Source organism: Oncorhynchus mykiss, chromosome 12 (genome assembly GCF_013265735.2).
Source record: "Oncorhynchus mykiss isolate Arlee chromosome 12, USDA_OmykA_1.1, whole genome shotgun sequence".
Lineage (NCBI taxonomy): Eukaryota > Metazoa > Chordata > Actinopteri > Salmoniformes > Salmonidae > Oncorhynchus > Oncorhynchus mykiss.
Genome location: NC_048576.1, coordinates 95,252,253 through 95,269,068, shown reverse-complemented (window position 1 = coordinate 95,269,068; position 16,816 = coordinate 95,252,253). Strand labels below are relative to the sequence as shown.

At 44.5% G+C, this 16,816-nt stretch overlaps 1 protein-coding gene across 3 annotated transcripts; it reads left to right on the top strand.

Moving 5' to 3' along the window:
• Positions 1–580: 580 nt before the first annotated feature.
• On the top strand, positions 581–14,438 carry LOC110539029 (kelch-like protein 20). Of its 3 annotated transcripts, none has more exons than XM_036939328.1 (12): positions 581–746; positions 2,015–2,303; positions 4,557–4,691; positions 4,891–5,082; positions 5,505–5,648; positions 10,759–10,945; positions 11,227–11,373; positions 11,583–11,711; positions 11,982–12,158; positions 12,507–12,653; positions 12,865–13,030; positions 13,177–13,294. In XM_036939328.1, exons 2-12 carry the CDS (start codon positions 2,034–2,036, stop codon positions 13,238–13,240), a joined length of 1,758 nt encoding a protein of 585 aa, XP_036795223.1. In that variant the 5' UTR covers positions 581–746; positions 2,015–2,033; the 3' UTR covers positions 13,241–13,294. The 3 variants fall into 3 exon arrangements, with proteins under 3 accessions (XP_036795223.1, XP_036795224.1, XP_036795222.1); XM_036939327.1 differs by lacking the exon at positions 13,177–13,294 and adding an exon at positions 13,389–14,438 and having other exon boundaries at positions 582–746; XM_036939329.1 differs by lacking the exons at positions 2,015–2,303; positions 13,177–13,294 and adding an exon at positions 13,389–14,438.
• Positions 14,439–16,816: the final 2,378 nt, after the last annotated feature.

Here is a 16,816-nt window from a genome sequence, read left to right as displayed (position 1 = left end):
GATCCTTCTGACCCAGTCAACCAGGCAATGAAGGGAGGAGGAGTCCCATGCAACAGCAGTCAGCTCAGACGGAAAGCTTTTGATTCTGGCTTCAATGGAGAGGACACAGAGAGAGGGAGAAGACAAGTTCAAGCCAGTTATCTACATGGGTTGTGTCTGGTGGACAACTTGTCATGGTCATGATGATGAAATATTGCTGAAGTCTAAACTGTTTTCCGTATGAAACTTTATAGTAAGGCCATCCGAATAGTTGTTTTTATCTAAACTGTAAGTGACTACAACCAGTCGTGTATGTGCCAGTATGCAGATGTTGGTCATTATATGAAATCTGACCGTATCATACATTGCATAGGATCACCACTGACATTTACAAAGTCTATCTCTGATGTAACCATGAGTCACTGGAGTGGTATTATGGCTATTGGTGATAATATGTGGATTTACACTTAGGTGGAGCTTCAAAGGAGATACATAATACAGTGTGACTAACTGATATACACAAAATGTGTTTTATTACATTATACTTTGAACCGGTTCATGATGGATCAACCTTTTAGGGTCTAACCAAGCAAGGACCTTTGAGGACCTAAACAGCAGGGGGCGATAAGGAGCTCTGTTTCACTTTGCTGAGAAAGTAAAACAGAGAGAAAAGAAGAAATGGCGTCTGGTGGTCACGATTCTTAACAATTTTTCGGTCGACACCTGACAAATTTGGATTGTTCTATTGATGCCGCAATGTTTATCAGGTAATGTAACATATTATCACAATATCAGGGTAGAAGTGCATGGTCTGCAGTCTTAGCTTTTGGGCAATAAATGACAATTTTAGGAGGCAAGTGTCGATCATCATTTAACTTAGCAGTTGTCAGCAGTGTCAGTCAGTCTGAGCGCTTTCCAGAAATCTTCGGCAATAACAAACTAGCTTGCTAGTGTTTTAATCACACTCATTGCATATGTAGTGTTCTAATTTCAGTTTCAATGTTCTATTTCAATCGAAAGAATCAGTTTGCTTCCTCAAAATGATTGCATTGGTTGAAAATGGTGTAATTGCCATAACAAGGGTGAAATGTAATTACTACAATATTATGTTGTGTGAACTGGAATGGCATTATCTGGTCTTGAAATTGTACTAGACACTTGTGATGCTGCTATGAATTCCCTCACTAACCTTCTTTTTTTAATTTTGTATTATTGTATTTGTTATGGAGAGGTCCGTATATGAGAGGAGACTGTTGCCCCAGTGGTCTGAAAATATTCTTGACAGGCAAACTGGGGAAAAATAGACTGTAGCCAGCAGATTCGACCGGCTTGCTTAAAGCTGCTCTAGGGTTGGGCAGCATTCCTGTGTCGATTTTAAAGCCTCTGCATGCTCAGTCAAACACAGCACTTACTCCGATGCGGCTCTGCAGAAGTCAAGGCATTCATACTTCTTGCAATTCGCATAGCTGTTGTCTTGGAAGGGGGTTTGTGTTTATACAGGACATAACACAACCAGTCATGTCAATGCAGAGCTATACGGAGTTGTTATTCACGTTATTACAACATTTTGGAGTCGAATGGCATTGCCGTGCGGACCTTGATTTGGCCTCTGCTGACCTGGGGGGGATGAGAAATGCGTTGTACTCCTAATTTTCCCATTATCCCAACTGTTAAACTGAGAAGATTGAACGACTGCTAGTTTTTCTGGAAAAGTGTCATTTTTGTCCTCATGCTAGATAGCAGAAGACATAGCAGCCATTTTGTTGTTCAATGCGCCATACCATAATGGTTGCTGTGACTACCTATAACTAGCATGATGTCAGTGTAATGGGACAATTTGTAGTACAACACATTTCTTATCCCTGGATTACATATCCCTGGTATGTTTTCTGAGCCAAATCTCGCTCCAGGTCCACGGTTTCTTAATCTACACAGGAATGCTGTCTGACCCTAGTGCAGCTGTAAGCAAGTGGGTCAGGTCTGCTGGGTAAAGAGACTGTAGGCGACGGTCTATCTGCCTCTTCCTCCCCTACAGGCTTGACTAAAGTGAAAGGATGGCCGAAATCATTGCTGTGAACATCTCAGCCACATCCGCCACCTTCTTCCTGCCCCCATCTCCTGTCCTTGAGGACTCTGGCTTTCCCCTGGCCTCGCTGGACAGTGAGGACTATGTGTTTGTGGAGGCCAGGCACCCCAACAAGGTCCTGGAGGGCCTGAACAGCCTGCGTCTCAACAATGCCTTCTGTGATGTGACACTGTGCTGTGGGGGGCAGGAGTTCCCCTGTCACCGTATCGTACTGGCTTCCTTTAGCTCCTACTTCCAGGTATGGACAGTGGTGTACAGTACAATACAACGTTATTAATCCTTTGGGGGGACAAACAGTAGACGTTGGATCTGGGAGTCGTTCCCCAGAATGTTTGGGGAAATTTTAAAAGGCATTTCCTGCAATTGTGCACAGTTTGACATTACTTTATTATGCCTCTCTTGAAGGGTTTTTTGAAAACAGTGGAAGGATAAGTCAGCACCATCATGAATTAAGGTATTTCTAGGCAAATATTAAGAAGACAAAAAAGATCAAGACTGAGTTTTATTATAATTGTGAATACTTACATCACAATTGGCACAATTACAGCACAATTGGCCTAGCGGCGTCTGGGTTAAGGAGTGTTTGGGCCGGTAGGGATATCCTTGTCTCATCGCGCACCAGCGACTCCTGTGGTGGGCCGGGCGCAGTGCACACTAACCAAGGCAGCCAGGTGCACGGTGTTTCCTCCGGCACATTGGTGCGGCTGGCTTCCGGGTTGGAGGCGCGCTGTGTTAGAAGCAGTGCGGCTTGGTTGGGTTGTGTTTCGGAGGACGCATGGCTTTCGACCTTCGTCTGTCCCGAGCCCGTACGGGAGTTGTAGCGATGAGACAAGATAGTAATCACTAACAATTGGATACCACGAAAAGGGGGTCAAATTTAAATAAATAAAAAATAATAATAATATTGGCGGAGGGGACATGTCCCTCTCATCCCCCGTGGGATGACCAAATCAAATCAAATTTTATTTGTCACATACACATGGTTAGCAGATGTTAATGCGAGTGTAGCGAAATGCTTGTGCTTCTAGTTCCGACAATGCAGTAATAACAAGTAATCTAACTAACAATTCCAAAACTACTGTCTTGTACACAGTGTAAGGGGATAAAGAATATGTACATAAGGATATATGAATGAGTGATGGTACAGAGCAGCATAGGCAAGATACAGTAGATGGTATCGAGTACAGTATGTACAAATGAGATGAGTATGTAAACAAAGTGGCATAGTTTAAAGTGGCTAGTGATACATGTATTACATAAGGATACAGTCGGTGATATAGAGTACAGTATATACGTATGCATATGAGATGAATAATGTAGGGTAAGTAACATTATATAAGGTAGCATTGTTTAAAGTGGCTAGTGATATATTTACATAATTTCCCATCAATTCCCATTATTAAAGTGGCTGGAGTTGAGTCAGTGTCAGTGTGTTGGCAGCAGCCACTCAGTGTTAGTGGTGGCTGTTTAACAGTCTGATGGCCTTGAGATAGAAGCTGTTTTTCAGTCTCTCGGTCCCAGCTTTGATGCACCTGTACTGACCTCGCCTTCTGGATGATAGCGGGGTGAACAGGCAGTGGCTCGGGTGGTTGATGTCCTTGATGATCTTTATGGCCTTCCTGTGACATCGGGTGGTGTAGGTGTCCTGGAGGGCAGGTAGTTTGCCCCCGGTGATGCGTTGTGCAGACCTCACTACCCTCTGGAGAGCCTTACGGTTGAGGGCGGTGCAGTTGCCATACCAGGCGGTGATACAGCCCGCCAGGATGCTCTCGATTGTGCATCTGTAGAAGTTTGTGAGTGCTTTTGGTGACAAGCCGAATTTCTTCAGCCTCCTTGAGGTTGAAGAGGCGCTGCTGCGCCTTCTTCACGATGCTGTCTGTGTGAGTGGACCAATTCAGTTTGTCTGTGATGTGTATGCCGAGGAACTTAAAACTTGCTACCCTCTCCACTACTGTTCCCAACAGTCAGACTATGCGTTAATATAAGTCGGTGGCCTCGAGGTTTGAGCGTTGGACTTCCGGAGCCGACAAGGTAAATAAATATGTCGCTGTGCCCTTGAGCACAGGGCCCTCGTTCTCCTGAGACACTTAACCCTAATTACTCCAGGGGCACAGTACAATGGTGAACCTGGCCGTGACCCCACTCCATGCGGGTGTCTCAGGGGGATTTGGGATATGCAAATTACACACTTGTGTATAACAGGACAAATATAAGCACCCCCCCCCAAAAAATTATTATTCTAACTGCTATACTACATAGACCCAGAGGGAAATACAGTGGTGCAACGGGGCTGAGCAAGCTGACGGTGCCCCTTCTTCTCAACTATTTACTGAATGGATACAGTTTACTGATGACCGTGCATCTTTTATATTGTCACTCACTGCAGACCTGAAGTACTTACATGTGGTCATTTGCTGTTGGTGCTTCTCCATTGGCAGGAGTCTGTTTCTCCCTTCTCCTAATGGTCTGCCCTCCCCTCTGTCCTCCCCAGGCCATGTTCTCCACAGACCTGATGGAGTCCAGACAGGAGCGGGTGGCCATCAACGGAGTGGAGTCCCAGATGATTGGCATGCTGGTCAGCTACGCCTACACGGCTGAGGTGGTCATCTCCAAGGCAAACGTGCAGGTGAGGTAGAACCGCTGTCTTCCAGTCTCACTTTGTAGTCAACTTCTGGTTTAGCATTGCAGTTGTTAAATTAAAGTTGTACTACCCCAGAATTGAAGTCAGTTTCATTCCTAGTCATAAATACAGTAAATGGCACTTTCCATTTCCTAAATATATGGAATATATAAATATATAAATGTCATTGACCTGTGACCCCCAGGCCCTGCTGGCTGCGGCCAACCTCTTGGATGTGATGGCAGTGCGCGAAGCCTGCTGCCGCTTCATGGAGCGCCAGATGGATGAGATGAACTGTGTGGGCATCCACTGCTTCGCTGAGGCCCACTCCTGTAGGGAGCTGGAGAAACACAGCATGGACTACATCCTCCAGCACTTCGGCAGTGTCTGCCAACAGGTGAGATAGGAAGGGAGGTCTGGGTTGTGTAGTCCAAACCTGGGACCTGGTCTCAATAGTTTCAAATGTATTTTTCACCTCTGTACTCCTTCATCAGTGCTGCATTGAACACAATGATCCCAGAGAGGTATTTGGTTTCACCCGTGTTGTTCCTCCAGAACAGTGCAGATGAAGGAGGGGACATTTCTCATGTCTCATTGTTTAGACATTCCCATTCTTTGTGTATATAAGAAAGGGGAAGTGACATCATAGTCAACTGTCTTTTGTTCCCCTTGCTGGTCTATGCCAGCCCAGGATCATGTTCCTTAGGCACCAAAAGGAAGAAACTAGACTTAAACAGGGAGGGACTACCTGGACTTCTTCCAATAAGCAATGCAATTTTTTGCTTAAATTTCAAAATCTTTTGAACACTGTCCCCCCAGGAGGAGTTCCTCTCTCTGTGTGCAGACAAGCTGACGGAGATCATCGCCAGCGACCACCTGAACGTAGCCAAGGAGGAGACTGTGTTCGAGGCCACCATGCTGTGGCTGGACAAGAGCGCCACCCGCAGGCAGAGCTTTGAAAAGGTCAGCATGGAAACACAACAGTCAATGCAGTGGTCCCCCATTGTCTGTGTGTTGAGCGGTATCTAGGCGACAGATTGTGTCCAGCTCTGTGCTACGCCTCCTCCCTACAGTTCTCTGTTGACTGTGGTGTGGGGGGGGGGGTTTAAGCTCTGGAATCCCCAGTAGATCTGACTGTCTGAAACCCCAGCTGTCAGTCACTCAGCGTTACATAAACGTTAGGGATGTTAGCAATTTGTTATTCTTCAAAAATACAAACTCCAAAGCAAATCAGGGGGAGAAAAGTAGGTTTATTCAGAGCGGACAAATCAAGATGTTATGCTGGGAGTCAATGTTCAGTCTCCCCTGTCCTCAGCTTTTCCCCACCGAACAAAAGAACAGGATGCCATTTATAACCCCCGACCCTAGCCTGGGGTTGACCAATCAGAAGTCCTTGGCCAAATAACCAGTATCCTGCTCCCGATTCAATGTACAGACCAATGAAAACGTGGCCCACGTCGCTCTGAGTTCAGGAGTGACATTCCACAGATTCTGAACAGATGTTGAACTGAAAACCAACTCCTATTTACAAATCGCTATTGACCGTTAGTCCTCTAGTACTCTATTGACCGTTAGTCCTCTAGTACTCTATTGACCGTTAGTCCTCTAGTACTCTATTGACCGTTAGTCCTCTAGTACTCTATTGACCGTTAGTCCTCTAGTACTCTATTGACCATTAGTCCTCTAGTACTCTATTGACCGTTAGTCCTCTAGTACTCTATTGACCGTTAGTCCTCTAGTACTCTATTGACCGTTAGTCCTCTAGTACTCTATTGACCGTTAGTCCTCTAGTACTCTATTGACCGTTAGTCCTCTAGTACTCTATTGACCGTTAGTCCTCTAGTACTCTATTGACCGTTAGTCCTCTAGTACTCTATTGACCGTTAGTCCTCTAGTACTCTATTGACCGTTAGTCCTCTAGTACTCTATTGACCGTTAGTCCTCTAGTACTCTATTGACCATTAGTCCTCTAGTACTCTATTGACCGTTAGTCCTCTAGTACTCTATTGACCGTTAGTCCTCTAGTACTCTATTGACCGTTAGTCCTCTAGTACTCTATTGACCGTTAGTCCTCTAGTACTCTATTGACCGTTAGTCCTCTAGTACTCTATTGACCGTTAGTCCTCTAGTACTCTATTGACCGTTAGTCCTCTAGTACTCTATTGACCGTTAGTCCTCTAGTACACTCATCCTCTGCATTGTGTATTTATCTTCACAATATTCTTATATTCCCCCCTAGACCATTTAAAAAAGAAATATAGTTAAAATGTCATTTTAGAAAACATAAAAAATATAGACAGAATAAAATACATTAGCAGTAAGCATAAAATATTTCACATTAAACACCTTGCATTTCTATAAAACACAAAGGGCATATTGTACTTGCCGTTGCCATAAGAAATAGATTTCACACAAAGAGAGCATCTGAGAGAGCATGGTTCACTACAGCACCGAGGACAGTTACTACGGGCACATTGACCACAGTCATGAGGCTTGGTGTGATGATGGTCCCCACCACATTCACATTGTGGTGTGTGGAGGAAGCATCAGAGTAGCTGGATTACATGGTGTCTTTTCAACTATACACATGTCCCATAGATCTTTACTCACTACTTTAGTAGTGGCCATAGCTACCTTGCTAATGGGATATTGTTTTGTGCAAGGTGGGGCATCACCTGTCAAGCACACTGATTCCATATCCACAGTTCCACAGTCATTTTTCTTCAGAGTCCAAATAGCATGGTTCTGAACTATAGATTTCTGGGGTTGTCTAATTTGCCACGTCACCTTTTCTTAAGGAATGTTCAATGTTGAGTCAAGTTACATAATAACATCAAAGCCTAAAATAGGTTGTTCAAATGAGCCTATCCACACCCCTGCATCAATCTTCATTGGACCAATAGAAATTGATAATGGTTTGGTTCGTTTCATATCTGTCTTCCCTCCACTCCTGTTGCTCCCATCTTCTTTCCTGTGTACTGAGGACATATATGTTTTGCATAAGATGTGGGCAATACAGTGACTTCAGCACCCGTATCTACCAAAACATCTACTGCAAAGTTGTTTACCATCATGTTCACATATATTCCATCCGATTTCATATGTACACCAGCTGAGATGGGATGTAAGAGTTAGTTTATTAGTTTACCTCCACTGCATCTAGCAACCTCTGCTGCTGAGCTGGAGAGAGCTTTTTACATTTCTGCACAAGTATTGTGTCGTTGGGGCTGTTGTCTTGTTTCCATTTTCCCTGCTTCTCCTGGCCACTTCTCATAAAATCATGTTTTCTTTTCTGACAGTCTCGCTGCCAGTGATCAGAAATCCCGCAATAATGACATACACCAGGTTCCTCTTCTCCTGAACGGATTATGTTGTTGGTTTCACTCGGAACCTGCATAACTCTGATAAACACGTCTCATGGAAGCTTAAACGTTTTTGACCATTAATCCAACTGTTTTGGAGATGCTGATTTATGTGTGATCACTATCTCTGGAAGTTTGTCTTTACTCCCTTTCACAGCCTGTGTTCTGGTTGGCCTAAGACATTGTTCGTCACTGCTGTCAGAATCTGTTGACTCAAAGACAGGCAGTGCCAACCAGTTGCTTGAAATCTGATCTGCCTTGCACAACTCAGTGTAAGGATAGATTAGGAGAACATAGAGGGTGGGGTCACGTCTGACTTTCATCTGTGTCTCCTGCTCTACTTTGAAATGGTTCTAGACAGTGAATTTAAAATGTCATGTTCACATCCGAAGGAGCTGTTCCACCCTTTTCCAGAGTGGTTTTCTCACTTAACAATGACATTACATTAACGTCAGAAGTTGTATAATATAAACTCAGCAAAAAAAGAAATGTCCCTTTTTCAGGACCCTGTCTTTCAAAAATAATTCATAAAAATCCAAATAACATCCCTTTTTCAGGACCCTGTCTTTCAAAAATAATTCATAAAAATCCAAATAACTCTTCACAGATCTTCATTGTAAAGGGTTTAAACACGGTTTCCCATGCTTGTTCAATGAACCATAAACAATTCATGAACATGCACCTGTGGAACAGTCGTTAAGACACAAACAGCTTATAGGTAGGCAATTAAGGTCAAAGTTATGGAAACTTAGGACACTAAAGAGGCTTTTCTACTGACTCTGAAAAGCACCAAAAGAAAGATACCCAGGGTCCCTGCTCATCTGCATGAACATGCCTTAGGCATGCTGCAAAGAAGCATGAGGATTGCAGATTTGGCCAGAGCAATAAATTGCAATATCCGTACTGTGAGACGCCTAAGACAGCGCTACAGAGAGATAGGACGGACAGCTGATTGTCCTCGCAGTGGCAGATCACGTGTAACAACACCTGCACAGGATCGGTACATCCAAACATCACACCTGCGGGACAGGTACAGGATGGTAACAACTGCCCAAGTTACACCAGGAAGGCACCATCCCTCCATCAGTGGTCAGACTGTCCGCAATGGCCTCAATCCCATTGAGCACGTCTGGGACCTGTTGGTTCGGAGGGTGAGGGCTAGGGCCATTCCCCCCAGAAATGCCCAGGAACTTGCAGGTGCCTTGGTGGAAGAGTGGGGTAACATCTCACAGCAAGAGTTGGCAAATCTGGAGTAGTCCATGAGGAGATGCACTGCAGTACTTAATGCAGCTGGTGGCCACACCAGATACTGTTTGTTAATTTTGACCCCCCCCCCCCCCCCCCCCCCCCCCCTTTGTTCAGGGACACATTATTCCTTGAGTTTGTCTCAGTTGTTGAATCTTGTGTTCATACAAATATTTACACATGTTAAGTTTGCTGAAAATAAACGCAGTTCACAGTGAGGATGTTTTTTTTTTTTGTGTTTTTTTGTTGTTGCATTTTTCTGAGTTTATGTATGTGTGTTTTTATATAACCCCTTTTGAGGACCCCAACCTCTTCTAGAACACAAATTGTTTCTGTAGGGCCTGGCTGCTTATGTTCACTTTTGAATGCTTACAAGGCTTACATTTACCACGTGTAAAAATTGCTAGAAGGTTTCACAAGAACAGACTCCAACCTTTTTAATAGAGTAAAGAAAGGACTACACTCTGTAATAAAACAAAGGACTTGAACACTTATACATCACAGATACATATCACTCATTGCATACACTATTTGAACCTGATTTGGTTTGTTTAAAATGATTTTGGTCTAGACTCACCCAGCAATTCTGTCATCAATCAGGAGATTAAGAGTTGACTCCCCAAAGTGGGTTGCGCTCAGCCTCTTTCTTCTGGATAAACACACAGTTGATAAGTTCTTATTGTTGTTCAGACCAATTCATCAGGAACATGATACCAAATGTTAGCAATTTATATTATTCTTCAATAACACAAACTCCAAAGCAAATCAGGGGGAGAAAAGTAGGTTTATTCAGAGGACAAATCAAGATGTTATGCTGGGAGTCAATGTTCAGTCTCCCCTGTCCTCAGCTTTTCCCCACCGAACAAAATAACAGGATGCCATTTATAACCCCCCACCCTAGCCTGGGGTTGACCAATCAGAAGTCATTGCAGTACAACTTGGCCAATGGCCAAATAGCAAGAAAGATCAACAGTAACAGTCTGGTGCTCCCAACTCAAATGTACAGACCAATGAAAATGTGGCACATGTAGCCCACATTGCTCTGAGTTCAGGAGTGACATTCCACAGATTCAGAACAGATGTTGAACTGAAAATCAACTCCTATTTACAATTCGCTATTGACCATTAGTCCTGTCATCCTGTGTTGTGTATTTATCTTCAAAATATTCTTATAGGGGTTTGAACCCCATTGTATGGTCCTGTAGTAACCATGGGCCCTGGAAGGTGTCACCCTGGCCTGGCACCAATATAATTTAGAGCCTCTCAGATGTGAGTCCATGTCATTTTGGATAGGTCAGAGGTCAGCGATACTATCATGTTAAGTGGAAGTTGGAGGTATCAAGGTCGCTCTGATAAATAAAACTGTAGAGTTCGGATGTGCCTACCTGTGTCTGTCTGCTCATGTCTATATCCAGTGGGTGCGTTTGTTTTCAGTGTATGTGTCGTCATTCTAACCCACCCTGCAGGTCTTGGAGCACATCCGCCTGCCCCTGATCAGCCCGTACTACATCCACGATGTGATTGAGTCTCTGGAGGTGGTCCGGGAGTCTCAGCGCTGTCAGAGGCTCATCTCTGAGGCCAAGGACTACCTGCTGCTACAGGACCGACGAGGAGAGCTCTACTGCCCCCGAGCACGCCCACGTAGGTCCACAGGTAGGTACCACACGCATGGATACATGAACATACACACTCCAAATACACCCTGTTATCCTAACACACACAAGGACTTGAACATACACACATTTAACCTCCCACTTGCCAAACTCCTCCACACGCCTAGCGCTTTAATTAATTAGATTTCTGAAGCGCAAACCCTGGTATGCCTGGAGGATTGTTCTACCAACTGCCTTTAATACAATGATCAGCTCTCTGAAGGGACAAGTGACTGGAGAGCCACAGAGACATCTCTCTCTGCTGGCCTCTCTCTGTGACAGGGACAGCTGAGGTGATTGTGACGGTGGGAGGAGAGGACGATAAGGTGGTGCTGCGTAGCGTGGAGAGTTTTGACCCCCTTACCAGCCAGTGGAAGAGTCTGGCCTGCCTGCCCTTCGCTGTCAGTAAACACGGCCTGGTGGTTTCAGGTGAGGACCATTTGGTTTAGTTTGTATATTAACACCTAGTGATAAGATGGATCCTATGTCATAGATTGTTATAGGACCTTTGTTACATTTTACCTAATGCTTGAATGAGATGAAGAAAAGAGAAATGTCAGTTTCTCACAAATACACACATTTTGTGAGGAATTTTATCATTTTCTAATTTATTCCAATCTCCATGTTCTCTCCCCCAGGCTCCACTCTGTACCTGGCTGGAGGGGAGTTCCCTGATGGCTCAGCCAGCAGAGAGATGTGGCGCTATGACCCCTGCTTCGACTCCTGGCTGGAGATGGCCCCCATGAACGTAGCTCGCTCAGAGCTAGGTAAAAATCAGTAAATTCTAGCAGTTTATTTATACATTTTTACATACTGTCTGACATGTCATAACACTGGTTAGAAGGACAGCCGGGGACGTGACTTTTTTTTTGTAACAGGTTAGGTCCCCCGTCCATGACTTCTGTAATGGAATAAAACAATAGCCAATACAGTACATCCTTTGTGAATGCTGACAGACTTCCATTGGATAACTCCTCTCTGTTTAAAGTTGAGCAGGCTGGCTCTTCCATAAATATGTCCCCCTCCCTCCCCTCCAGGTTTGGTGATGCTGGATGGCTATGTGTTTGCAGTGGGGGGCTGGGAGGGCCGTTCCCGCCTGGACTCTGTAGAGTGTTACAACCCCCACACCAACACCTGGCAGTTCATGGAGTCGGTCAAGATGGCCGTCACCAGCCCTGCTGTGGTGGCACTGGATGGACTGCTCTATGTCACAGGTAGGGGAGATCATTGCTCACCCACTTCCAGAGAACTCTATGGCTGCGTTTACACAGGCAGCCCAATTCTGATATGTTTTTTTCATTAATTGGTCTTTTGACCAATCAGATCAGCTCTGAAAAAGATCTGATGTGATTGATCAAAATACCTATTTGTGGGAAAAATATCAGAATTGGGATGACTGTATAAACTCAGGCAAAGTATTTACTGTGGACAGCTACAGCAACTCTATAGGTTCAACTTGGTTTATATAATTTTTCTGAAATTGCTTTATGTGGTAGTTTGAATTGTCTACAGGTCATCTTTAATATTAGATAGTAACTTATTAGTGTCCTCCTGGCTCCTAGGTGGTGCTGTTCTAGAGGATGGTGACGGCACAGACCTGGCCCAGGTGTACAACCCTAAAACATCTGTATGGACTGAGGTGGCCCCCATGCAGATCGCTCGCTCCGGCTCTGCTGCCTGCACCCTGAAGGGGAAAATCTACGTCATAGGTATCAGGGATCAGTTTTGACTTTTAGATCACAATGAATATATTTACATGGACATGGGGGACTTGATCCTAGATCAGCACACCTACTCTAAGATGCTTGATACATAGTGACTCAGGAAAAAAGTAGTAAGGCCCAAGTTTGATGCCAGAGGATATTTCCACATTGTCTGTGGAAAACTACATTAGGATTTTCTCCTGTATTCCATTCCTAGGTGGCTGGCATGCGTCCACAGAGAACACAGACAAGGTGGAGTGTTACGACCCCAAGAGTAACCAGTGGACCATGTGTGCCCATATGAGGGAGAGGCGCTACCGGCCCGGTGTGGCCGTGGTGGACGGCAAGATCTACGTGCTGGGTGGAGAGGAGGGCTGGGACAGGTAAGACAGCTCCATGTCAAGCCTTTTCTAATCATATTCAGCTTGATTGTGTTTATTAGGCCACACCTGAGCAAAATGGTTTTCAACAGAAAATGAAAGCAAGCGTTTCTTATTGAACAGGTTGACGTATTCTCTCCCTATTTCAGTCGGTTTTCCCGCGTTTGGTGCCTACTGAATACGACCCTGATTTGGCAGGTGCAAGGCCTATAAATATATTTTTAAGGAGAATATGAAAAGTATCTGGGCTGCCTATGGTACCCTATTCATAGCACTACTTTTGATGAAATGGCACCTTATTCCATATGTAGTGCACTACTTTTGAACAGAGCCTACACAACCTGTCCCATCTGTCCGCCAGGTACCACGACACCATTGAGCGGTACTGTGAGGAGACAGACAGCTGGGAGATCGTGGGGGAGATGCCCACCAGCCGGAGCTGGCTGAGCTGTGTCTCTCTGCAGCTGAGGAAGGATGCCCATGGGGGCAGCCGCCCCGGCACTGCCTCAGAGACCGAGTTCTCTGTGGACTGAGGGAGAACTCCAGACCGAGGTCCTTGTACCATTCATTTATATTGCTCCAGACTGCCACCTTTTGGAGAGCTCTGAGTATGCATCTCTGCCAAACAGTCAACCTGACCCAGGCTGTTCAGGTGCTGAACAAAGTCACTCTGTGCCAGAGAGAATGCCAGAGGGCAGCTAACTACCTTAGTAGGGCTGGTATTCTGTCTCATCGTGAGTCTTGACCTTGCCAAGTGACTGCGCCTCCAGGCTTAACTCATGGAGAAGGACAGTTGTGTGACTGCCTCAATGGCAAGCCTGACAAAAGTGGTCTTTATTTCACCATGAAAGCCTGTTCTCTTACTCAATGGCATGGTTCCATTCTGTTGCCATGTCACTATGTCCATGGTAACGGTATCATTTAGGATGGATGACCCTCGTCACACACTTATGGAACCCACTCTTTTAATGTTACGTGAACGTTTGGGGTCAGGGTGTTTCATTAAACTGTCACCAAGATGTTCTCTCCACAACCATCGCAGTCTTTTTGCATTATTTGTATGTGACGTTTTGTATTTATTTGATGTCTTTAGTTGAGGATGGCCCATTTTATTACAATTGGAAGATTATTATTTTTCCTGTTTATAAAAGATGCTCTTTATTGGCCAAAGAATCTATTGTGAACCAGTATTTAAGACTAATTAGTGAACAAAAGCCAAACATGTTAAGTGTTTTGTCATGCAAATTTGGAAGGAATGTTCACAATTGCCTTTTGACTGCCTGTTATATGGTTTAGTTTATATGTCTAATTGGTATGCTTGGTAAATGTTGCTTTGAGTAGTCATTTTAATTCTGTAAAAGTGGAAATGTGAATTTAATAAAAGCATATGGATGCCAATTTAGTTATTACTGAATCTGACTATTCTGGGTGCATCTCAACCTAATCTTGTCCCCTATAGATGCCAGGATCTCTACCTAATCTTGTCCCCCTACAGATACCAGGATCTAAACACATCTCAACCTAATCTTGTCCCCCTATAGATGCCAGGATCTCTACCTAATCTTGTCCCCCTATAGATGCCAGGATCTCTACCTAATCTTGTCCCCCTACAGATACCAGGATCTAAACACATCTCAACCTAATCTTGTCCCCCTATAGATGCCAGGATCTCTACCTAATCTTGTCCCCCTATAGATGCCAGGATCTCTACCTAATCTTGTCCCCCTATAGATGCCAGGATCTCAACACATCTCTACCTAATCTTGTCCCCCCTGTAGATGCCAGGATCTCAACACATCTCAACCTAATCTTGTCCCCCTATAGATGCCAGGATCTCTACCTAATCTTGTCCCCCTATAGATGCCAGGATCTCAACACATCTCTACCTAATCTTGTCCCCCTATAGATGCCAGGATCTCTACCTAATCTTGTCCCCCTATAGATGCCAGGATCTCAACCTAATCTTGTCCCCCTAGATGCCAGGATCTCAACCTAATCTTGTCCCCCTAGATGCCAGGATCTCTACCTAATCTTGTCCCCCTAGATGCCAGGATCTCTACCTAATCTTGTCCCCCTAGATGCCAGGCTCTCAACCTAATCTTGTCCCCCTAGATGCCAGGATCTCTACCTAATCTTGTCCCCCTATAGATGCCAGGATCTCTACCTAATCTTGTCCCCCTATAGATGCCAGGATCTCAACACATCTCTACCTAATCTTGTCCCCCTATAGATACCAGGATCTCTACCTAATCTTGTCCCCCTATAGATGCCAGGATCTCTACCTAATCTTGTCCCCCTATAGATGCCAGGATCTCAACCTAATCTTGTCCCCCTAGATGCCAGGATCTCAACCTAATCTTGTCCCCCTAGATGCCAGGATCTCTACCTAATCTTGTCCCCCTACAGATGCCAGGATCTCAACACGTCTCTACCTAATCTTGTCCCCCTATAGATGCCAGGATCTTGACACATCTCAACCTAATCTTGTCCCCCTATAGATGCCAGGATCTCTACCTAATCTTGTCCCCCTATAGATGCCAGGATCTCAACCTAATCTTGTTCCCCTATAGATGCCAGGATCTCAACCTAATCTTGTCCCCCTATAAATGCCAGGATCTAAACCCATTTTACCACATGGCTTTTACCCAAGTGTCCAGTGTCATACATGCATCCATCTGCCCATAGAGGTTCCATTGATTACAATGCTGAAACTTGAACAGGGTCTTCCATAATTATACATTAAATACATTGGGCAAGTCACTGTGTAGGTGGTAATCAAATTATAATTTAAAACCAATTTAGGAATGTTTCCCAAATGAAACACTACAAATACTGGAATGAACATGTCCACCTTTAACTGCACCAAATGAAGGAAAAAGGTCAACATAAGGAAAGCTAAGTGTAGTTGCTATGATTCTACTATGCTTGGTTTGACATCCCGTATACTCTATATAGAATTACCACATTTACAACATAGTAATGTTAAAAACAAGTTAAGCCATTTTTGTTCCAACGCTTCAGATATACCTATTCTGTCCCAACATTTCAAAATGGACATAGCCCTACAAAATAGAATCTTCTGTACATAAGTCTGACAGGACATGAAACAAAGCAGGACAACATTAAATCATAGTCTGTCCCATTTACAAAAATCTGAATGACTAAAGCAGGTGGTGTCCCATTAACCCTACAACCCCCATCCCGAGCTCTCTTCTCACACCAGCAGTCTCTCAATGGCCATCTGGGTAGACTGGATCTGGGGCTTGAGCTGCGAGCCCTCCTTGATGGTGACCGAAGTGGCAATGACTGGGCGTGAGACCCCACAGGCGCGTCCCAGGGCCTGCTTGGAGCGCACAAACACATAGGGCACGTTCTTGTCCTCGCAGAGCAGTGGCAGGTGGAGGATGATCTCCAGGGGCTCTGTGTCTGCGGCCATCACAATGAACTCAGCAATACCGCGGTTAAGTGTTTTAGTGGCTGGGGGAGAGAGGGCGAGCAGATGTTAGAGAGTGACAATTCTGAAGCTGTTAGGTGGTACTATTTCAGAGGCATGTCGATCGCATTACTGGTCTGGATGAATTGCTGGTCTTCCCCCAAACACATTAACTTGCTACTGTCTAGCTCCTAACCTCACATGCACAGTGAAATGCCTTTCTTACAAACTCAAACCCCCAGAATGCAATAATCAATGTATTACTAGAAATAAAATAATGAGAAATATACAGGAAATATTTAAAAGGTCAGTTCCAATAACATATTTACATATGGAGATATATATATATATATATA